Genomic DNA, 23,667 nt, shown 5'->3' with positions numbered 1-23,667 from the left:
TGAATTCAAATCTGGCCTCAGATACTGACGAGCTGTGTGACCCTGGGCAAGTCACTTAACCCCGTTTAACTTAACCTCTGTTTCATCATCTATAAAATGACCTGGAGAAGGAAATCTTTGCCAAGAAATCCCAAATGGGGTCATGGAGAATCTGACACAACTGAAATGACTGAACAGCAGGAGAAGGGGGAGGTTTTGGGGGAAAGATAGTAAGTTCCATTTTGGACATATTGAGTTTACAATGTCTACTGGACATTGAATTTGAGATATCTGAAAGGCGGTTGGAGTTGTGACATTGGAGGTAAGCAGAGAATTTGGGGCAGGATAGGTAGATTTGAGAATCGTCAACATAAAGAGGGTAAATAAATCTGCGTAAGTTGATGAGATCACCAAGTAAAATAGTATAGAGGGAAAAGAGAAGAGCGCCTAGGACATGTATGGTTAGAGGTCATGGTCTGGGAGAGGACCCAGCAAAGGATACCAAGAAAGAATGGTCAGGAAAAAAAACAAACAAATCCAGTGGTCAGGTGACTGCCTTGCTTGTTTGCCCAGTTTAGCTGATTACAGTGCTCTCATTTATCACCCTGGAGCTGTCAGAGGATGACAGCCTAGCATGGGTTCTGGGAAGACTGGTTTTATTATCAAGGTTGTGGATTACCCAGATCTTTGGCTTCCCTTTCCCCTCAGATGGAGCTTCCAAGACTAGTGATGAACCATTAGAAATTCATAACTTGGGTGGGAAATTCCCAATGAGGTCACCGTATTGTGATGGTTTCCAGAGGTTTCTCTTCAAGTGTACATTAGCCTTAATTCCACCAGTACTAAACATACCTGTGGTCATGTCTCTGCCATCTTGTAATCATAGAATTTTAGTATTCCTGTGGTAGCTTAAAAGTAATTTACTCCACCCCCTACTCCAACTCCCTCTGTACTAATACACAGAAAGACATCAGTTAGCATGTCCTAGAACACCTCCAACACCCTGTTGATTTTTTCTTTTTATCTTTAGAGCAAGGTGCTACTTTTTTTTACTCATATAAAATTTTATCTTTTAAGTCCGTTGTTTTACCCTGTCAAAATCGTTTTGGGTCACAACTCTGCCATCTAATACATTAGTTACCCTTTTAAGCTTTGGGCCACCTATGCCTTTATCTAAAGCATTGATAAAAATCTTGACTCTCTATTCTAGAGTACTGGTGTTTCCTAGAGACTTCTCTCCAGGTTGACACTGAGCTATTAGCATTAATTCTACTAGTTCCAATCCCACCTAATGGCAAATGTAGTTGAATAATAGCTCATGAGAAGAAGAGGAGGATTTTAGTGGCTTGTAAATTCAATCTGAATCAACAGTACAACGTACAACCAGAAAACCAAATGCAATCTTAGGTTGAGTTCATATAAATCTGGACTTGAGAATGATGAAGGTTTGAGTCCAGATGTCCTCTGTCCTTGTCAGATCACATCTGGAGTATTGGAGCTCTCTCGTAGGCATCACATTTTACAGTGGATGTTGACAAGCCGGAACATACCTAGACTTGGATAAAGGCAGAATTATCAGATCTGCAGATGGCAGACACCATCATGGGATGGATAGCTAACCCAATGGATAGACTCAGGATCCAAGATTATCAGAGACTAGATAGATATAGCATGGAGCTGAATGTAATGAGATCAGATTAACAAGGGATTAATCTAAAATCTTGCAGTTGAATTAAAAAAAAATGTCACAAGTACAAGATGGAGAGGCATAACCAGATAATGGTTTATCTCAAAAAGATTTATGGGTTTTAATGGACTCCAAGCTCACCATGCCATATGATTTGGCAGACCAAAATCCTTTATGCCATCTGGGGCAGCATTAATGGAGGCATAACTTTCAGGAACAAGGAGGTGATGAACCCTGATCCCTTAGAACAGATTAGTGGGGACTTGCTAGTATCAGCTCCTCTCATGAATAAATGACACCCCAGCCATCCCCAGGCCATACTCTCTTTGCTTTCATTTTTCACTGTGCCCTGTGGGACCCTCCCTTTTAGTTATCAAACCCATCTTCAGCTTAGATTTCTTCCTCTGACTGATGCTTCCTTCTGACCTCACTCCTTAAGACCACTTTCCTTCTCTTCATTCCTGACACATAGGGCAAGGAAGAGGAATTGGTATGCACCTTATTGCCAGTGTTCATCCTCCATCACTCAAGGGGGCTGGGAAAGACTTTAATTTAGAAAGGCCGAGGTCACCTGATGAATTTCAAGCCATCATCTAGCCACTGGTCTTCATGACTGGAGGAGGGAGTGAGGCTGAGGATTTGGGGCGATTCTGCCTCACTTAAATTCAATTCACTCACAGTTCAAAACAACACCCTGTGAGGGGGTGGCTAGGTGGCACAGTGAACAGAACACTGGCCCTGGAGTCAGGAGGACCTGAGTTCAAATCTGGCCTTAGACATAGAACACTAGTGGTGTGACCTTGGGCAAGTCACTTAACCCCAGTTGCCCTCCAAAAAGAAAAAAAAAAAGACAACACCCTGTGATTGGTCCTTATCGAGAAAGAAGGATGAGCAAGGATTGCTACCTTTTCACCCTTGGAAATTCGATGAATCCTGAGTAGCACAGGTTCTTAGTGTTTTCACCTGTGGACTTCCAGGTCATTCTTTTTTCTACTCTGTCAGCTTAGTGCCTAGCTCACAGTTTTCTTTACCCCAAGCCCTGTCCCCTTCAGTACCATGTCCTCCGAGTTCCTCATCCTTCTCATCCTTAGTGACCCTGTCCTCAGTCATACATAGGAATAGTCAGACCTTAGACATTGCTCCCCATTTTTCATGCCCATCTCATCCATTCTCCCTTTTATCTGAATTTTCTCCAATGGTCAGAATTTGTAATTGTGGAATTAGTAATCTGGCAACTCGTCAAGGGTATTATGAAGGGGGGAGACAGTCCTGCCAATCAGGGTCTACAGGCTTCAGCTTTCCCAGCTAATAAACTAAACCTCTAGAATTCCTTTCAAACTCTCAGAATCCGAATGTCTCTGATGCTATGATGTCATCCAGCCCCATTCTATCTCTTCTCCAGAGAGAGTTTTTGCCTAATGCCTTGGGCAAGTCACATCCCTCTTCCAGGACTTCAGCTTCCTTATTAGCAAAAGGAAGAAGTTGAACTTATAAAATCTGTTTTTGGTTTCCTGCCCATAGACTCTTCTTATCTGTGAAATATTTATTGTTCTGTGCCTAGTCCTAGGCTAGGTGCTAAGGGGGAGAAGAGGGGAAGTCACCCGGAGCTCTTCAATCTTCTTCCATTTGTTAGGACATTTCTCTTACATTTCCTTCTAGCTGAGTTATTTCTGTTGTCCAATAACAATCTCCCCGAGGAAGGCGTAAATAGCCCCAGGGGCTTGCTTTGGTTTCTGCACTGAGGCCGATCAAGCTGGGAACACCTACTGAAAACCCCAAAAAGCCTGGCGCAGCGGGATTCTTGTTTGTCAGGGAGGGGATGCCATGACTTGCGAGTGAATTGGATTTAAGTGAAGGAGAGTTCTGCAAAGTCACCAGCTCCCCAAGAGCCATCTAGGTCCAGAGGCAAGATATCAGGAAGCAAGCCAACTCCTTCCCTCAGGGTCCAGATTCTATCCTAAACTCCCAGATGTAATTCCCAGTTTTCCTTGTGGCTGGGGTAGGGCATGGGGGCAGGACTGGGGTGTGGTGGGGAGACCTGGAGGGGAACGGTGGCTTCTTTGGAATCCTCCCTGGAAGAGTAGGATTGGGAGTGGCTTAAATCTGGAAGGGTGACTGTTCTTAGTTAAAGGGAATTTAGCTACCATTCGGGCTTCTGAACTGGAAAGGGACTTCAAACGTCCTTTCATTTTACTGATGGCGAACGTGGGGCACTTAGATGTAAAATGACTTGCCTAAGGTTACATAGGGAGGAAGTAACACTCCCACGTACAGTGTTTTACTGTATATGTTTTCCTTACAACAATCTTGGAGAAGGAGGTCATTCAAGTTATTTTAAAACTCTTTATAGGTAAGGAAACATCCAAAATCACACAGCTAGTTTATGCCAGGTACAGGAACTAAAATATGAAGCTTAAAATGCACACGCACACATACACAAACACACACATACACACCCCATTTTCACTTCCCAATAACTGATGCAAAACACATTGTAGCATTATACATTCTCATCGTTCCCCTCTTTCAATGGAAGAGATTGGATTGCAATCAAAACTGGTTATTGCATTGATATGAGTTTTTAAGTGACTTAATATTGTGAACCTTAGTCCTATTTCAAGTCCAATGTTTTTTTACTATACCACTTGCTTTCTTAGGAAGAACTCAGGGATTATACTTAGTCCAAAGTCCTTATTGACATTATGAAGTGGAAAGGATTTTGGATTTGGAGATAAGGGGATTTAGGTTTGAATTCTGATGTTAGCTATGCAACTATTTGCATAGGGTAAGTCATTATACCTCTTAGGGCCTTGATTTCTGCACCTTAAAATGGGGATAATAATACCATCATTGGGTAGCTAGGTGGTACAGTGGATAAAGCACCCAGCCTGGAGTCAGGAAGACCTAAGTTTAAATCAGAACTCAGATATTTACTAGCTGTGTGACCCTAGGCAAGTCATTTAACCTTGTTTGCCTCAGTTTCCTTCTTTATAAAATGAGTTGGAAAAGGAAATGGCAAACCAGTCCAGTGTCTTTTCCATTTAAATCCCAAATAGGGTCACAAAGAGTTTGATTTGACTGAAGCAATTGAACAACAACAAATACTATCCCACTTTAAAGTGGTGTTGTAAGGAAAGAGCTTTGTAAATCTTAAAGTGCTATATGATATGAATTATTGCTGGCAAAGGAAGAAACAGAGACCTCGAGAAAAGAGATTTGTTTAAGCTTTCCTAAACAGCAGAGCTGATTCAAACGCAGATTCCCCAGATCCAGCATTCTTATCACTCTATGACACCATGGGATGCTCTAAATGCTATTTATTTCAAGATTCTTTGCACTCCTAATACAGGCTTGGGCCTGTGAATTAGGGGCCACTTGGATATCTCAGGCCCCTTGGGGACCACTCTGTGCCCTGATGGTATAGACAGTGTCTAGATTGTCTACTGTGTATAGACAGGGGCAGCCATGGATTCTAGAAGCCACAGAAAAGGAAGGATGAGTGTGCCAAACCTTTCCTACTCATAGGTCAAGCTTGAAGCACAAAGCCCTTGGGTGAGGGCTCATAGGCCTATAGAGCTAGAGCTGGAAGGCATCTTGGAGGCTACCTGGTCCAACTCCCTGATGTGGCGTATGGGAATACTGAGGACCAGGAAGACTAAGTAACTTGTCCTAGTTACAAGTACTCTGACTACAAGATGGGTGCTAATTCTGCTCTACTACATGGCCCCTCCATTTCCACTGATGTGTAAAATGTCACTTTGCCTTGAGAACAGTGTCATCAGAGGAGATAGGTTGGGGGAAAGTACAGAAGGAATTAGGATTTCAGAGCTGAGATGGACCTCTGAGATCAACCTATATCTGAACAGGAATTCCCCCTTACACTGCCCGGCTTCCATGACCTCTAGTGGTAGAGGGAACCTGCTACATCCAAAGACCAGCCATTCTACTTTGGAGGCTAGCTCAGTCTGTTAAATTAAGCCTTTTTGCAACTCCTATTCACTGTTCGTTGTTTTGCATTTTGGGCCCAAGCAGGACAAATCTAATCCTTATTTCATAGGCTATCCCAGGGGTGAGGAATCTGCTGCTTGGAGGCCACACATGGCCCTCTAAGCCCTCAAGTGCTGCTCATGTTGGCTGCAGGTTTCCCACCCCTGGACTAGATCCTGAAATACTTAAGACCTTTCTCAAGTTCCAACCACTTTTCCATCCCATTTTATTCTCAAAGCCTTATGTTTTTTGCACTAAAAGAGAAGAATGCTGTAGAGGGGAGTGGAGACTAGTGACTCCATGCACAGTCTTTGCATTCTTTGCTTTGGACTAGCAATTAAGGAACCTAGGTTCTAGCCCCAGCATGGTTACCATCTTGCCATGTTACCTTGGACAGGTCAAGTGAAGGGGTTGGATCTAGATTCCTTGTAGGTATGAGAGACCTGGACAGATGATTCACTCCAATTCTCTATCATGTATATTATACACCTTGTACTAAGGTTCAAAACACAATAACAAAAACAACAGTAGTTGACGTTTCTAGAGTGCTTTAAGATTTTAAGCATTTTTCCTTACAACATTCCTCCATTTTATAGATGAGGAAACTAAGGGTCCTGCAGGGAAACTGGTTGCCAGTGTAGATTGTGACCCTTTTTCAGGAGTCAGCTGGGGGAGATAGCAGCAGAAATGATATAAGAATAGAAGTCAAGAGACCTGTATTCAGGTCTCTGCTGCTATCTGTATGTGACATTGGGCCTCATCTCTAAAATGATGACCTGGGTCATCAGTAAAGTCCTTTTTCTGCTCTAAATCTTAGAGTCTCTAAAGCAGGGGTGAGGAACTTGTGGCCTTGAGACCACATGTGGCCCTCCAGGTCCTCAAGTGTGGCCCTTTGACTGATACTTCACAGGTTCCCCACCCTGCCTAAACTCTTTTTAGCTCTAGCATTCTATGATGCTGACTGATTCTCTTTCTTCTCTCCAGGTACGGAAAATTGCCCCTGAATATTATGACAACCTGCCTCAGCACCATTCCTGGATCCAAGTTCTCTGGGACTTTGTCTTCAAAGACACCATGGGGCCTGCCTCAAGGACAAAGAGGGTCTACAAGAAGGCCTTGAAAGCCTTCTAACCTGCCTCTCTATTCAATTGATAGGGCCATCTTGGGCCTGGGTCGGGGACCTAACTTGGTTGGAAAAAAAGGTTGGCCCAGAAGTCCTCAATGTGAACTGTATGTAGAACCTGAGTTGTTATCTGAAATGGCCAAAATACTGAAATGTGTCCTTGTTTAAATAGAGCAGAAACAACAAACCCCACCCACCTCTGTCCTGCCTCCAGGAAGCTCCCATTACACTCTGAGCAGGGGGACAGATCCCATGACCCGCTGGACTTTTTGCTTCAGTCCTGAGAAACAAGAGAGAAAAAAAAACAGAATTCTTCCTTTGCACTGATGTGGCAGGAAAAGAACATTCGTTTTGAATCAGAAGATCTGGGTTTGAGTTCTGGCTCTCCTGCTTTTACTGTATTCTGAACCAGAGCTGTTCTGGGATGGTTGGGCTAAGTAGATGATCTTGAAGATTCCTTCCAGTTCTAGATTCTGTAATCCAGTATCCTGAAGGTGGCAGGGAGGAGGAGGGATAGGCTGTTAACTTTGCTCAGGGGTGGTCTGGGGCTCCTTACTAAAGGACCCCAAGGGTAGTTCTTATACTATTCTTGGGTTGTTAATATTTTTCTGCACCATGCAAATTTGGGTCCATGCAGAAGAACTGGTTCTTCAGCATTTTCATTCCCCTGGTGCTTTTTGGCTTCTTGTTCCTGAGCACATGCCATGACTGGTCTCTAGGGCAGAAGACAGTGTTAGATCAATCCAGTACTGGATATCAGAGCCACTGGAGGGGAAGGGGATGGGGAGCAGGGCTTAGGCATGCTCTAAGTATCATTTTTTCAATGAAGAAACTGAGGCCCAGAGAATTCCAGCAACCAAGTCACTCTGCTGGCAGATCTGGTATCAGAATAGCCCAAATCCCTCACCAACGTTTTTCTACTTTGATCACATTGCTTTCTTCAGGTATCTTCATTTGAACAGGGGCATTTTTTTTTAAAGACTTCAAGAAATGAAGTTATAATGGCAGTGTAATAGGCACTCAGTGGAAAAGGGAGAAATACATTTGAGTCAGAGTGCTTTTTGCCTTCTCATATCATACCACTCCCTTATCCTTAACTTGTGGCCCCTAGGGCTGGTAGATGTGGCTCCACCAAGGTCACTCCTGAGTAGCTGGGTGGTCATGGACATCAGCCTCCTTCTTGGGACAAAGCCTTCTTTGCACCCCAACCCCTGCAAATTGAGTCCTCTGACAAGCCAGTTTTCTTTGTGAAGGAACCTTGGGCAGGGTCGTTTTAAGTCCAGTGAAAGGTGATGATGTGGAAAAACCTCTGGGTCCAGAGGCGGGAGTCTGGATTCCTATACTGTCACCAGAACCTTGTGTGACCTCTAACAAATAATTTCCCCTCTCTGGGTCTCAAGCTTCCTCATCTATAAGATTAAGTGATTGGGATGGATTATCTCCAAGGCCCCTTTCAGTACTGACATTCTATAGTTGTAGGGTTCCAGGGCTGCATTCCCTTTCGTTGATGACTAAATTCTTTAAATTCTGATGGGGGTCAGTTTCATCTCTTTCTCCCAATATTGCCCAGGATTTCTAAACAGCCTGTTGTGATACCTCTCCTTACTTGAAGACCAGCTGCTTAGAAGGGTCCGTTGCTGGTCTCTGTTGAAGGGTAGAGAAATATGGGAAGGATTGTTCTTGAGAGGATCCAGCCCTGGTCAGCTTGGGGCCTACTGGGATCAGAGGTCAGGAAGGTTGGCCTGCACTAGCATTATGATACTGGAGTCCTCTAATAGATCATTAGCTTCTTACTGTCTTCTTCCCACACCACCAACAGTAGACTGGCCACTGCTGTGGCATAGGAAACCTGGGACCCCAAGGCCCAGAGAGCTGTAAACCAGAGCCTATGATCCAACTTCCCCTTTGTTCCTCAAAGGATGCTCCTGTAACAACTGTACCGAAAGGGAGGGGTCTAAGGTGCTCCTTTTCTCAGCCCCAGAAGAAATAGCCTTTGAGATGGAATTTGTATTCTTATGGACATGTTCCAGTCTTCCTAGTGAAATGTCCCCAGTCATAAAAGGTAATGACCTAAAAATGACCAGACCTAAAAGGTACTCAGAAGCAAGGGACAGATTCTTGGATCTTCCATTAATATGCTGGATGACTATGAATGAGTCGGTTTGAAGCTCTGAATCTCGTTAAAAAACTCCTTATAGCTTCAACATTCTACATTCCATGAGTCCAAGCTCCCTTCCAGTTTTGATATTTTATGAGTCTAATGTTCTCTTTTATGTTTATATATCACTTTATGCTTTTCAGAGCAGCTTCCAGAAATTCTTTGGAGCTCGTTCTTAGGGTCACCAGTCATGAAGGGGTAGGAAAAATATCAATAAATTGGCCTATGGGCCATTCCACTGGATAATTCATCTGGCCTGTGAGGCCCTTGACCAGAGCTGTCCTGTGAAAAACAAATGTAATAAATGTTTGAATCTCTTGTGTTTCTGAAGGTTATCTGGACTTAAAATAAAATAATTAAATCCAGTCTTGGATTTTCTTTGTTTGTGGGATATGCTTATAAGGAAGGTGGGATGGGGAGGGGATGGCCTTGAGGTTTCCAGCCTAAGGGGAACAGCTATGGTCCTTGTGTCCTCCTCTGGGTCTAGACTCCTCCTTGTCTTTCCCTACGTTCCAGACTAGAGTGGGGCTAGAGATAAAGAGGGTCCTATGTAAGAATTTATTCCTAACCAGAGCCTAAAAATCTAGAAGGAAGAGACCACACCTCCACTTTCCCACCAAATGCAACTGGCTAACCTGGTGTTGATCGGACATCAGCCCATGACAGAGGAATCAGGAACACTTATTTGGATCATTCCTCTTCCTTCTGATTCCACCCAAGAACAAGGTCCCAGGTCGCTATTTAAGGATCCAAACTGGGCACTGTCCCTCTGAAGACTCAAATAGCGGCTGATGATCTTCCCTCACCTCCGTAGACATTATCACCTCCTATGTGAGGATAAGTTGAAGCAATTGGGGAACTTGGAGGAGAGAAAACTTGGGAGGGACAAACATCACTGTCTTTAAGTATTTGACGTCCTGTGGAAAGGGGGATTAAAGTTGTTCTGCTTAAAGTAGGGAATAGAAGGTCCAGTTCAATATTTCAGCTTAGTATAAGAAAGACAATTACAGCCATCCAGCAATTGAATAGATCTTATCTTGGGACCATGATTTCTGTCACTTGGAGGTATTTAAACAATGGCTGAAATGTATGTAGAAGGGATCTGTTAGGTAAGGAAGGGGCTAGATATTTAAGAACCTTTGTGGCTGTAACTTCCATTCTTTCATTTTAAGATCCCTTGCAGTTCAAACATTCCATATTCTAAGGTTTTTTTTCCCAGCTCTTACATCCATTTTATAATGACTTTTTCTCAGTCCTCAACATTTTGGTCCTCTGAAAACCTTTGACACAGTTGATTACTCTCTTCTTGATAATTCTCTTCTCTGCAAGTTTTTGAAGGACTGCTCTCTCCTGGGTCTCCTCTAACCTGATTGGTCCTTTTTGGTCATTTGGCTGGGCCATTCTCTAGGCCTCCATGAGTGAGTAACTATGGGTGTCCTTGGAGGCTCTATCCCATGCCCTCTTCTCTTTTCTCTCTATACGGTTGTGTTTGACGATATCATCAGCTGCCGTGGATTCAATGATAATGACAATTTTATCATTTTGTTTATCCAGCCTTAGCTGATGCCCAGTCTCACATCTCTAACAGCCTATTGGATATCTCCACCTGGATGTCCCACAGACATCTTCACCTCAACCCATCCCAAACCTATCCCCTCTTTTCCCTCTCAATCGTCCTCTTCCCAGCTTCTCCATGATTGTGGAGGGTACCATCCTCTTCCCAGGCACCTAGATGATCCATCACTCTCTCTCTCCCCAGTATCCAATGTGCTGCCAACTTCTGTCCATCCTCCCTTCACAACATCTTGGGTACATGTCTTTTTTCCTCTGTTGCTGCCCCCACCCTAGCGCGGGCTCTCATTGTCTCATTCCTGGAGTATTATAATAGTCTGTTGGTTGAGTTCCCTGCCTCAAGTCTCTTCTCCACTCCATCCCATCCCCCACTCAGTTGTCAAAGTGATCTTAAGGGCAGCTAGGTGGCACAGTGAATAGAGTGCCAGGCTTGAAGTCAAGAAGACCTGAGTTCAAATCTGACCTCAGACACTTACTAGCGGGGTGATCCTGGACAAGTCACTTAACCCTGTTTGTCTCAGTTTCCTCATCTGGAAAATGACCTAGAGAAGGAAATAGAAAACTACTCCAGTATCTTCGCCAAGGAAACACTAATGGGGTCACAAAGAGTCATATGGGACTGCAACAACTGAACAATAACAAAGTGTCTGAGGCAGGATTTAAACTCAAATCTTGATTCACACTCTACCAATTCTCATTTTGGGGCAGCTAGGTGGCACAGTGGATAGAGCATAAAGGCTGGAGTAAGGAAGACCTAAGCTTAAATCCAGCCTCAGAAACTTACTAGCTGTGTGACCCTGGGCAAGTCACTTAACCCTAATTGCCTCCCCAAAATGAAAACAAAACAAAACAAAGTGATCTTAAAGCACAGCTCTGACCATCATTCCTCTCTCCATTCACACCCTTCCCTCTGCCCACACCCCACACTCCAAGTCCAATGGCTTCAGATCACCTCTGGAATCAAATAAAACCCCCCATTTCAGCTTTTAAAGTTCTTGATTACCTTGCCCCTTCCTACCTTTACAGTCTTCTTACACTTCATTTCCCTTGGGTATTCTCTAGTCAGCTGGCATGGGCCTCCTTGCTGTTCCTCTTCCATGTTTCTCAAACAAGACACTCCATCTCCTGATTCAGGGCATTTTCACTGTGCCCCATGCTTAGAATTCTCTCTGCCCTCACCTCTGCCTCCTGGTTTCCCTGGCTTTCTTCAAATCTCAGCTAAAATTCTACCTTCTGCAAGAAGCCTTTCTTGGTAACCTTTAATACTAGTGCCTTCCCTCTGAGGTGACTGCCAAGTTGTTTTATATATACACACATGTACATATGTATATATCTATGCATATATATGTACATATATGTAAGTGTGTTTATCTATATCCATGTATAATGCATATGATTAGGAGAAGAGAATTTTGCTTTTGAAGGTGGTTATACTCTGGAATAAATTTGGTTGGGGAGATTCAGCATTATCTTTTATTATTTCTTGCCCTTTAAATGTAGATTAGCTAACTAATCATTATTCCAAACTCTTGAGTGACTCTAATCCTTTTATTTTTATAGATTTCTTTCCTCTGAATGGTGCATCTAATAACCTACTAAGGTGGAAATTATTCTTTGGGGGGCACTAGGGATAACAAAAGCCATGAAGCCCAGAGAAAATCAAGCTCAGGGACAATCTGTTTAGATTAGATGGTTCTTTCTTCCTTCAAGACAGATGCTTCCATTTTCTGTTTTCCACTCCTAGACCATAAACACATTGACAGAGTCTGGTATCTCCAGGACAACCTTTCCTGAAGGGCAATTGGCACAGGAAAAAGCACAGTAGAAAGGAGAAAAACCAGGAAGTGGTATCAAACCAGAGCCAATGGTTAAATTTTCAGTTCAAGAATTTATGCCTCAGAAATCAGCAAATGCTACAAATCAAGGCTTGATTTTTTATTTTTTGATAGTCTAGACTTAAGAAAGTAAAAGGGGGGGGGGCAGCTACGTGGTGCAGTGAATAGATCCCTGGAGTCAGGAGGACCTGAGTTCAAATCTGACCTCAGACACTTGACACACTCACTAGCAGTGTGACTTTGGGCAAGTCACTTAACCCCAATTGCCCTCCAAAAAGCAAAAAAAAAAAAAAGAAAGAAAGTGAAAGGGGTAGCCAGGTAGCACAGTGGACAGAGTGCTGGGCATGGAGTCAGAAAGACTCCTTTTCTTGTGTTCAAATCTGGCCTCAGACACTTATTAGCTGTGTGACCCTGGGCAAGTCCCTTAACCCTGTTTGCCTCAGTTTCCTTATCTGTTAAAAATGAGCTGGAGAAGGAAATGGCAAACCACTCCAGTATCTCTGCCAAGAAAACTCCAAATGGGGTCACAAAGAGTTGGACACAACTGAAAATGACTGAACAACAAGAGTTATGGAGAAAATGTTAATAAAGCAGATTGAATTAAAAATATATCTTGCTTTTTGAAGAGCTGGATGTTAAATATTTACTAGCACACTGCTGTCTGGGGGCTCTAGTCTAGGGATGGGGGACCTGTGGCCTTGAGACCACATGTGGACCTCTAGGTCCTCAAGTCTGGCCCTTTGACTGAATCCAAACTTCACAGAACAAATCCCCTCAATAAAAGGATTTGTGTAAAACTTGGACTCAGTCAAAAGGCCGCCCTCAAGGACCTAGAAGGTCGCATGTGGCTTCTAGGTCGTAGGTTCACCATCCCTGCTTTGGTCCTTTTCTGCCAGTCCTGGCGTTGCTGCAGTATGATGGCCCCTTAGGGAGAGTGGGTCAGGCTTCATGCTGAGCCAGCACAGTGTGAGGTGTGCCCAGAGTCAGATCGAATCTCTCTTCCCTCTCTCCCCTCCTCCAACCCCCCAGCTCTGTGCTCAGCCACCTGGAAATCCCACCACTTTTAACTCTCCTTTGGATTTAAGTTTTGTTTTCCCCAAGTTCGGAGGCCCTGGAAGGAATGAGACTGACAAGACAGAGGCCTCAATCAAAAACCTCCTTAGTTTAAATCGTTGTTGGCCCTTCATTTTCGAAGTGGACCAATGACATCATGGTGATGTCTTGACTTGCATGAGAATTGGATTAAAGTGAAGCAGAGCTGCACAAAGCTGTCACCTTTGCTTTCCCTTCCAGAGTCATCTAAGTACAGTGCAGGGTAAAAGTCGAGGGGACTGGTGATGGTCCAGGATGCAGTGGATGCCCTTGGCATCTCTGATGTCTGACCAAGCTCAAAGTACTCCATAGTGCCAGAATCAGCTGCCCTCATGGCCACTGGAACAATCGTTCTCATCTGCCCATTCCACCAGGGGAAGTCTTCATGTGCTTGGGGCAGACATCCCCCTAACTCGGTTACCCTCAGCCTTTGTTTAGCTCATGCACCCCAGCCAGTGGCCACTGCATATGGTACTGATTTTTGGAGCCACGGGTGGACACCAAAGGTTGATGAGCTTGGCAAGCCCCCCCACCAGAAGCGCTAGGCCTCCTGAACACCCCTAGTTTGAATCAGTAGTTAAAAGAATGTTGGATTTAGAGACAGAAGATTCTGGTTAACTAGTTGTATCGCCTTAGCAAAATAAGATGCTATTCAAATATTTGGGTGATATTATCATTATTTAATTTTCCCTTTCCATTGGGAAAGCTAGTTGACAGTAAAGAGCTGAGGAAAGGGAAGCTTTGGTTTGATAGGAGCAGAGCTGGTGGTGGTGAGAAACAGAAACGAGTTGGGACATGACCAAACAAAAGTGACGAGGGAGAGGTCATAGGCAGCTGGACAGAGCACTGGACTTGGAGTCAGGAGGATAGATAGGAGATTACATTTTGCCTCAGACACTTATTAATGGTATGATCATTAGGTAAATCGAGGTTTTTCTTGCCTCAGTTTCCTCATCTGTAAAATGGGGGAAATAATAGCACCTACCTCTCAGGGCTTACGTTTGTAATGTCATCAGTCCTCTTTGAAAATGAGGGATGAATAACAACAGCAAAGTGTGAGAATCAAATGAGATCATAGACATAAAGGGCTTTGCAAACCTTACAATGCCATATTAATGCTATGATAATGATGTCTCATGTTATGAAAAAGAACGCTTTTTGGGAGGGAGGTTCAGGCATTTTGGATTCATGTGCTAGTTTTGCTTCTCTTACCTTGGGCTACTTATTTCTCCCCTTCCTAACTCTTAGTTTCCTCATCTGTAAAATGAGAGAGTTGGACTAGCTGACTTTTAGGAGCTCTTGCAAATCTGGAATTCTATGTTCTATGGATAATCAGTCCAGATAGGGAATCACTAGCAAAGCAGGGACATGCTTAGAAATTCCTTTTTGGGGATAAAAGAAACTAGGGTCACCAAGAATCTTTCTTAAAGTAATTGGAGAGAGGGTAGCTAGGTGGCACAGTGGATAGACCATTGACCCTAGAGTGAGGAAGACCTGAGTTCAATCTGGTATTAAAAACTTTTTTTTTTGCTTTTTGGAGAGGGGAAGGTAGGGCAATTGGGGTTAAGTGACTTGCCCAAGGTGACAGGGCTAGTTTTTGTGTTAAGTGTCTGAGGGTGGATTTGAACTCAGGTCCTCCTGACTCCAGGGCTGGTGCTCTACTCACTGAGCCACCTAGCTGCTCCTATAGTCTCAGAAACTTGCTAGCTGTGTGACCCTGGGCAAGTCACTTAACCCCAGTTGCCTCCCTCCAAGCCTTCACAAATAAATGAAAAATAAGAAAAATTAAAGTGATAGGGGAGATAGGCTACTACCTGGATGGCCCTTGTCAGCTATGGTTCACACTTTTTTTCCCCAAGCTATTCTTTCCTATAGAATTAAACCCCAAATGACCCTAGAAATGAAGAAAAGACAGGACCTGGGTATCTATCCTGCTGAGAGGGAAGGAAGACAGGAAAGAAGGAAACAAGCATTAAGTATTTATTATGTTCCAAGCACTGTGCTAAGAGCTTTACAAATATTATCTTGTTTGATTCTCATAAAGTCCTGGGGAAGTAGAGGCCATTTTGATTCCCATTTTACCATTGGGGAAACTGAGACAGAGGTTAATTGACTTGCCCAAGGTTATATAGCTGCCAAGAATCTGAAGCCACATTTGAACTCAGGTCTTACTGACTCCAGGCATCTGCTATGCCATCTAGCTGCCTCAGTGGGCTACAGATAGGAAGGCCACCTCTTTTAGGTCACACTAACCATTCATCTTTGACAACTCTGAACACTTACCTCCTTCAATGAAACTCCCCACAGGGAACATTTATCTGGGCTGATAAAAGTCTTTTGTAGGGATCTGTAGCAGGCACCAGACCTCTTTCTAAGTAATATTTTAACGGCCTTATTGTCAGAGGCTCAAATAAGACAGGATGTCTTCCATGCATGGTAGTGGGGGTGAAAAAAAAACATCCTGTAACCTTTGAAGCTTGGGTTCCAGTCAAAGATGTTTCTAGGAATCTTTACATAGTTATCCCTTCCACATCGCAGGGGTGAAGGGTATGGTGTCTGTCCAACCCCCATCCCCATCTGGAAAATCCATGTAAAATTTTTTGGCCCTCCCTTTGTACCAGAGAAGTGTGAATTTCTTCTTTTTCTTTTATGGGGTATTAATATTATACAAGATTATACATACATTTTATGCATTCCTGAGTTTTTAAACTTTTTCTGTGTCATCTGCTGGCCTCTCATTGTCTGTGGTTTCTGCAAAACTCCCCTCCCAAATTCCCATTTAATTTCTTATGCTGACCCACAATATAGCAAAGCTACAATGGGGAAAGTGGCGATGTGGAAGAGGATGCCTGTACTCAGGGCAAGTCCTAGAAACCACAGACAGGATGAGCAGTGGGAAGTACACCTCAGTTAGAAAGCGAGGGTGGCCTCGGGACTCTGGCCCCGCCATTGCTACTCTGGGACCAAGCAGGGGAGGAAGAGAATTCAGCCCACCACATATCAGCTTCCTATCCACTCATCATGACTACTGTCTAGATGCTAACCTCTGCGGCATCCAGGCTGCTACAAGATGGCAGGTATCAGCAGGGCCCTCTCAATCTGGCATCTGAGGTCAAAGCTCCAGGGACTCCAACCTATTTATGGCTTGCCCCCTAGGAAAGCTTCCATGATCACCATTGTTTCCAGCCAACGTTCCCTTCTGACCTAAAATGCTGGACTTGGAGACCATAGTTTTTGTTGTTCAGTCATCTCAGTAATGTCTGACTCTTCTTGACCCCATTTGGAGTTTTCTTGGTAAAGTTGCTGGAGAGTTTTGCCATGTCCTTCTCCAGCTCATTTTCCGAATGAGGAAACGAGGCAAACAGGGTTAAGTGACTTGCCTAGGGTCACATAGCCAGTGTCTGAGGCCAGATTTGAACTCAGGAAGATGAGCCTTCCTAATTTCAGATCCGGGACTCTATCCACTGTGCCACCTAATTGTCTCCTGTTCTAGAGAGAAGAGGTCTAGGTTCAAATCCCAGCTTTACCCTTGATTAGTTTGGCTGACTATGGGCAAGCCACTTCCTGTTTCTGAGCTTTAGTCTTCTGCAAGTTGTGGATGATAAGAATACACTAAGGCAGAGGTTCTTAGCCATTTTGGGGATCATGGACTTCTTGGGCTGTTGGATGAAGCCTATGGATCCTTTCTCAGCATAATGTTTTTAAATGTACAAAATACATAGGATTTCAAAGGAAACTAATTATATTGAAATAAAAATGTACTTCTCCTCTGTCCTCATCTAAGTTCAGGGACCCACTGAAATCTATCCATGAACTCCTTAGGGGTCCTTGGACCCTAGCTTAAGGATTCTTGTACTAAGTAGATAGGTGATCATGTGAAATCACTTTACCTACCTCAATTACCTCATTTGTAAAATGGCCTCCACCTCACAGTGGTGGTATAAGTATCATAGAAATGATGTGGTTTCTAACAGTCAGTTATTAAGTTCTAGTTTATAATATAAAGGTGTTGGGATTTTTTGGAGATTGTGTGTGGATTTAGACTCAGAATTCCTGGGTTCAAATCCTCACTCTGCCTCTTATGAGCTGTACCACCTTGGGTCAGTCCCTAGACTTTTTCAGCTCACAGCTTCCTAATAAATAATGGCAGGGAGTCGGATGGGATGACCTCTAATGTCTCTATGGTCCTATAAATGATGGCAGGATGATCGTAAGGAAATGCGTTTTGTTTGGCTTTAAAGTATATTAGAAACATGAAGGGTTTTTTTTTTTCCTTTTCTTTCCAGAGAGGTATGGTATGGTGGGAAGAATTCTAGATTTGGAATTTGGAGACCCAAGTTTTCTTCCTGACTCTGATAATTCTCAGCTGTGTGACCTGGGCTTGTTTCTGGTAAGATGAGGGGGCTGGTCTAGACTTGAGAGGATGGTTAAGGCCGTCTCTGATTCTTAGATCTTATGTTCTCCTTGTCTTTGGACCTCAGTTTTCTTATCTGTAAAATAGAAAGGGCGCTCCCTCACCATAATGAAGGCCTCGTGAGGATGAGATGAAATAACAGGTTGGAAAACGCTTTGACACATGAAAGGGGCCAGTACAAATGGGACACATTGCCATTATATTAGCTGATGTTTTTATGGTTGATGAGACAAAGCCAAGACGCCAAGAGCCAGTGCTCTGGGTGGACAGGAAACAGTTTATTACCCATATGAACACAGATACTGTGGCGCACTGACGTACCGTTTGGATATTGTGAGACCCTGGAATCCACCCACTCATCCCGCGCCCCAAACGCCTCTGCCTTTGTGTTTCCAGGTGGGGCTCCCGCTCATGACAATTGTCCCCTTACTGTTGGCAGATGCTTCTCAGCTGCTGATGGCTGGGCCCAGGGCCCTTCTGTCACCTAGGAAGCAATCGGCTCCTGATGTCCTCTCTACCACTAAAAAGAAACATCCTACACGTAGATAAGCAAATACAAAATACAAAAAAGGCAACAAACAACCGAATGGGCAGTGTCAGGTGGGCTTGAGAAAATCCAGGAATTTCAAATCCTTTTTTTTTAAAACTTTTTTTTCCTTTAGGTTAAGACTTTTTAAATGAAGTGAATCTCAGACAGCAAAGCTTCACCGTGTGCTGAGTCTGCTAATAAAAAGGGATTCTGGACCAAGGAGGAGAGGGTGGGGTGAGGTGAGGGGGTGGGGTGGGAAGTGCCCTTAGAGCACTTTGGTGCCCTGTGAGATGATTCAGTCTTCCTAGAGTCCTGGGCCAGGCTGGAAACCCCGGGGCCAGTTCGAGGCTGGCCCATCACTATGTCGTGCTGATCCGGCTCAGCTCCTGCCGGATTGCTGTAGGGACAAAGGAAGAAATCATTTCAGTAGCCGGCAGAGGCTCCCCCTGGGAGTCTCAGTGCCAGTGTTATGGGAGAGTCCAGTGTGGTGGACGGGCAAGGACCCCGGACTTGGAATCCAGATGTGCTCAGTGGCTTTGGGTAAACCATATCACACAAATCTCAGTCTCTTCATATGTAAAATGGGGATGAGAATAGGGGCATTACTTACCTCACTGGACCCTTTAAAAGAAAATTTGGTGGCAAACTTTAAGGAGCTATAGAGATGTGAGCCATTCTAGACCTAGAAGGAACTCCAGAATCATAAACTATAAGGTCAATGCTGGAAGAGGTTTTAGGGATCCTCTAGTCCAATCGCTTCGTTTTATAGCCGAGAAAGTTGGGTGTCAGGTCTAGTAGGCCCTATATAGAGGTTAGCTGTAATTCTTGGAGAGAACCCAAAAGGATCTCTGTTCCTAACTTCCTGGAATCCAAGAGTGGCCAGAGGACCAGAGAACTATCAGGCTGATCAAACACACCGTCAGCTTCGGTTGTTAATCCAGCTGGTGCCAGGGGAGGCTAGGTGGAGGCAGGACAGAAAAGGGTGTGTAGTGGGGAGAGTTAATAGTTCACTTTTAGTGATTCTTCTCTCTTGGGATTCTGTATCTCTCCCCCTCCTCTCTTTAACTTATTAACTCTCTGAATCAGAATCTGATATCTGGACAAAGACAGTGAACATTACATCCCTTGTCTTCCTCCCTCTTTGGGTGCCCAGGAACTGAATGAGCTCTAGGGAACTGCAGAAGAAAAGAGAAGGGAAACTCCAGACTACTCATTCCCTTTCTTTTAGCTTGATCTCTTCATAGTTCTCATAAACCATAGTTGCAGTAGCAGTGGTAATGGTGGTAATAGTTCCAAATACCTTAAGCCAGGGATGGGAAACCTGCAGCCTTGAGGCCACATGTGACCCTCTGAGGTCCTCAAGTGCTCCCCAAATTGCAATGTTCTGTGAAGTTTGGATTCAATCAAAGGGCCATATTTGAAGACCTAGAGGGTTACATGTGGCCTTGAGGCTGCAGGTTCCCCACCCCTGCCTTAAGCCTACCCTATCCTTATTTATAAAAAAAAAAAAAAAAACCCAAAGCAAAACAAACCCAACTATTTCCAGCTCATACTCGTATAGCCCTTACCTCTATTGTCCTAACACTTGTGTGAGGGAGGCAGGGCAGAAATGATTATCCCCATTTTCAGAGGAGGAAATTTGAGGTTAAGAGAAGTCACATAACTGGTTCAAAGTCACACAGCTAGTGAGGGAGAGAACCAGGACTAAACAAAGTTCTACTAATTCCCCTCTCACCACCCTTTCCTGTAGGGATGCAGCTGATTCTCCAACTACGTGGGAAAATGCACTGGAATGGAGAGGGATGGGAGTTTGCTTTATTCTCTTCATTTATATATATATAGACTTGCTTTTCTCTGTAGGGGTGCAGGACTTGGTTAGATAATTCCAGCTGACTTTATCTTAGTATCAACATCCTTGATCATTTTTTTTCCACAAGGGCAAATGTGGCACAGATAAGATTACGTGGTATATTACAATCAATCAATACGCATTCATTAAATGTCTACTCTCTAACCCAAACTGATTTCTACAGGATGTGGTTTTATAATGAATTGTATTGATTTTTTTTCTTCCTTTTTTTTTTCTCCCACCATGTTTGCCTTCTGAAGTATGCTTGAACTGAGGCTGGTATAAGGAAGTCAATATGGGGAAAGACCAGGACTGGCTTCAGAGGTGCTGGGACACCCAGGATCTTTCTAGTTACTGATTTATTATGTGACCTTGGGACAATTACTTCCTCATTATGGGTCTCTGTGTCCTCATTTACAAAATGAGTGGGTCAGACTAGATAATTCTTATATTTACTTCAAACTCTGACATTCTGTGATTTGCTCAACCAAAATGCCACCTCTTCCAAGAAGCTTTTCCTGATGTCCACTGGCTGTTATAATAGAGCATTGGCTTTGCAGCTGAACGACTTGGGTTGGAATCTGGGCTCTGACACTCCCTAGACCAATCTCTTTCCCTCTCTGGGCCTCAGGTTCCTCATCTGTAAAATGAGGGGTTGAATTAGCAGATCCTCTAAAGCCTCTTCTTGCTCTGATCCCTGTGTTTTCTTTGCTCTGAGTCCCCTTTCCACTTAAAATTATTTCCCCTCATTTGGCACTTATTGAACTCAACCAGAAAGTGTTTTTATTCTTTGATATATTCACCCCCTCAACCAGACTTTGGGGTAGGGGCCTTCAGCTTGCTTCTTGGGCATGGCTCAGGTTGGGCTCATAGCAGATGATAATTCTATTGACCTCTTTATTCAGAATTTTAAGCAGAGTTTGGGATAACTCTAGAATGAGCCTTCTACTTCTCCTTCATTAAACCTTAAAGCTTCTTTATTTCTTAGTTTCTTCAACTATAAAATGAGGGAGTTGGAGGATATAGTTTCTGAGATATTTTCCATCTCTGACATTCTAAGTTCTGTGATTTTAACATTTCTCCCACCTCCAGGACCTTATAGCTCATGATCTAAGGTCTTCTCTGTGTTCCTTCTCTGACCTTCCATGATTCTTGATTCTAAGGTTCCTTCCATCTATGATAGTTTCTGTTCAAAAATTCCTTTCAGCTTTTTGATTCTGAAGCCTCTTTCACTTCTTTTTGAGTTCTTATTTGTATTCTACCTATCTATCTATCATCTATCTATCTATCTATCTATCTATCTATCTATCTATCTATCTATACATATAACATATATTACCATACAGTACACATTATATATAACTGTATAGTATATACACATTTATTAATATCTTTTGTTTTTTTATTGACCAGATTTCCTCTCTGCAATCCTCCCCTTTCCCATTCTCAGAGAGCCATTCCTTTTATTTTTAACCTTCTATGTTTTAAGACTCAGAGTCCTTCCCTATGGTTCTTCTTACTCATGGGCCAAACCCTACCACATGGTTTTGTAGGAAACAGATCAAGCCTATTCACCTGAGGCCCAATTTCTATTCAGTAGGACCTGCCTGGGGTCCTTACCATCAATGATTTCCTCTTTGACTTTGTGTAGCTCTCTGACCACTTCTTCCAGTATTTCCTGTGTAAGATGGGAAACAACAACAAAACCCAGAGTTAATGTATGGCCGTTCATCCCTTTGGTCCACTCTATTTCCCCAGAAGAACAAGTGGGGCTTGACATTGGGGATAGTGTGGGTTTTGTTTCCTTCATATGAAGATGTGAGGCTCAGGGCTGAAGAATCTAGGGATATCCCTATGGGGTGTGAAGGACCCAGGGTGTGAATAACCTACCTAGTTCTAGGAGGTAAGGGGTCCAGAGCATCCCTAAGGGATTGTTAGTACTCCAGGACTATCATTAGCGGTTATGAATACCTGAATGCTTCCTAGGGGTTGTGAGGTGCTTAGGGCTGTCCTCTTGTAATTCATCTTCCTCCCCCCCTCAAAAAAAACCCAAATTAAAGTCAACACTGAAGGCAACTTCAAAAAAGAAAAGAGAGTCACTAAATCGATGTTTAAGAAGAAGGGCAGTTCCCTGAATGGAAAGGATTTCTTGGTTTGGTGTGACAAATTGATTTACAACATTTAGTTGGGAATAGACTCCTCTTCTCCTTCATGTACTTCTTGAGTAGTGAGTGACTCAGGATGTGGTTTACTGGCAGCAGGAGGTGGGTGGAACAGGGTGAGTTGAAGTTTATGAACTGTTTATTCTGTCTCTCTCTCTCACTCCCTCTCATTCTCTCTCTCCTTTTCCTCTTTCCCCTCCCCTTTTTTTGGGGGGCGGAGTGGAAAGGACACTTACCTGTTTCATCCGGTCAAAATCTAAGGCATCTAGAGCACCTTCATTGCCACTACCAGCAGGCTTCATCCTAGGAAGGGGAGGGGAGAGAGCAGGTAGAACAGGGGAAGGGGATGGGACTTCTTTTGCAGGACCCCTTAATGACACCTGGGCAGCCAATGGCCAGGACCTACACATCCTCCCATCTGTCTAACCTTAGTGCTTCCAAGGTCCAGTGAAACTAGGCTGTCCTCTGACTTCTCAGGATTCCAGGCTTTGGTTCACACCACTCTTAATGGTTTTCCCATGGTTGCACAGCTAGTTAATGGCACAGCAGAGATGCGAGTCCAGGTATAATATAGTATAGAGGGAAGAGTGATGGAACTATAGCCAGGGGACCTGAATTTGACTGGCTCTGCCACTTAGGTCAGCAGGGGCAGAGAGGTCATATCATCTCTCTGAGCCTTAGTTTCCTCATCTGTAAATGAGATACCACTACTTATACTATCTATTTCACAGGATTGCTGTGAGAAAAGCAATCTCAATGAGATTGTAGCATTACTAGTAGTAACCTTATTATTAGTTCTAATAGTGATGAATATTACTAGTAATTAATATTACTGTTAATACTTATTTATGTGATAGTAATGTAATGTAGTAGTAGTAATATCAATCACTAATGGTACTTAATAACTACTAATAATTATATCACTAATAACTAATAGTAATTAACATTTAATATTAATAAGTTAACACAATATATTAATGACATGGTAATAATATATTAAATAAATAATTAATAATATAATTTAGTATTACTAAATAGTAATTAACCATTTATATTAATCACTATTAGCAAAAATCTAGAGTTTGGCTCTGGATTAGTCAGTATCTGGCTTTCAACCTTATTTCCCAGGCATGACAAAGAGGACAAACTTGAGGTTTGTTGCTTTTTCTCTGCTTTCTGGTACCCGCCTGGCTCCCTTGAGGGCATTGTGGCCACTGAAGTCTGGGAACAATACTCCCATCGAGGCTGCCCAGTACAGTGGGCTCATAATCCTTACTTTT

The 23,667-nt window shown here is 43.4% G+C and overlaps 2 protein-coding genes across 9 annotated transcripts in view; one reads left to right on the top strand and one right to left on the bottom strand.

Moving 5' to 3' along the window:
- LOC138173830 (sphingolipid delta(4)-desaturase/C4-monooxygenase DES2-like) overlaps positions 1-9,299 on the top strand; it is a 72,765-nt gene extending 63,466 nt beyond the window's left edge. For all 3 annotated transcript variants that reach the window (XM_069103924.1, XM_069103926.1, XM_069103925.1), the window contains one exon: positions 6,638-9,299. In XM_069103924.1, the coding sequence (XP_068960025.1) occupies positions 6,638-6,784 (147 nt within the window). In that variant the 3' untranslated portion in view covers positions 6,785-9,299. The remainder of the gene's footprint in view (positions 1-6,637) is intronic.
- An 8,805-nt stretch (positions 9,300-18,104) lies between these two features.
- Positions 18,105-23,667, bottom strand: part of LOC138173824 (ena/VASP-like protein) — a 285,363-nt gene continuing 279,800 nt past the window's right edge. For 4 of the 6 annotated variants that reach the window (XM_069103916.1, XM_069103918.1, XM_069103914.1 and 1 more), the window contains 3 exons: positions 22,624-22,690; positions 21,801-21,903; positions 18,105-18,773 (listed from right to left, as the gene is read on the bottom strand). In XM_069103916.1, coding sequence (XP_068960017.1) covers positions 18,736-18,773; positions 21,801-21,903; positions 22,624-22,690 — 208 coding nt within the window. In that variant the 3' untranslated portion in view covers positions 18,105-18,735. The remainder of the gene's footprint in view (positions 18,774-21,800; positions 21,904-22,623; positions 22,691-23,667) is intronic. The other 2 variants (XM_069103919.1, XM_069103917.1) reach the window with 1 other exon arrangement.

The sequence above is a fragment of the Petaurus breviceps genome, unplaced genomic scaffold (assembly GCF_028583685.1).
Source record: "Petaurus breviceps papuanus isolate PSGF00001 unplaced genomic scaffold, PetGlider_PUasm1.0 65, whole genome shotgun sequence".
In the NCBI taxonomy this organism is placed as follows: Eukaryota; Metazoa; Chordata; class Mammalia; order Diprotodontia; family Petauridae; genus Petaurus; species Petaurus breviceps.
The sequence above is the reverse complement of the archived record's forward strand: the minus strand, read 5'-3'. Positions and strand labels throughout refer to the sequence as shown.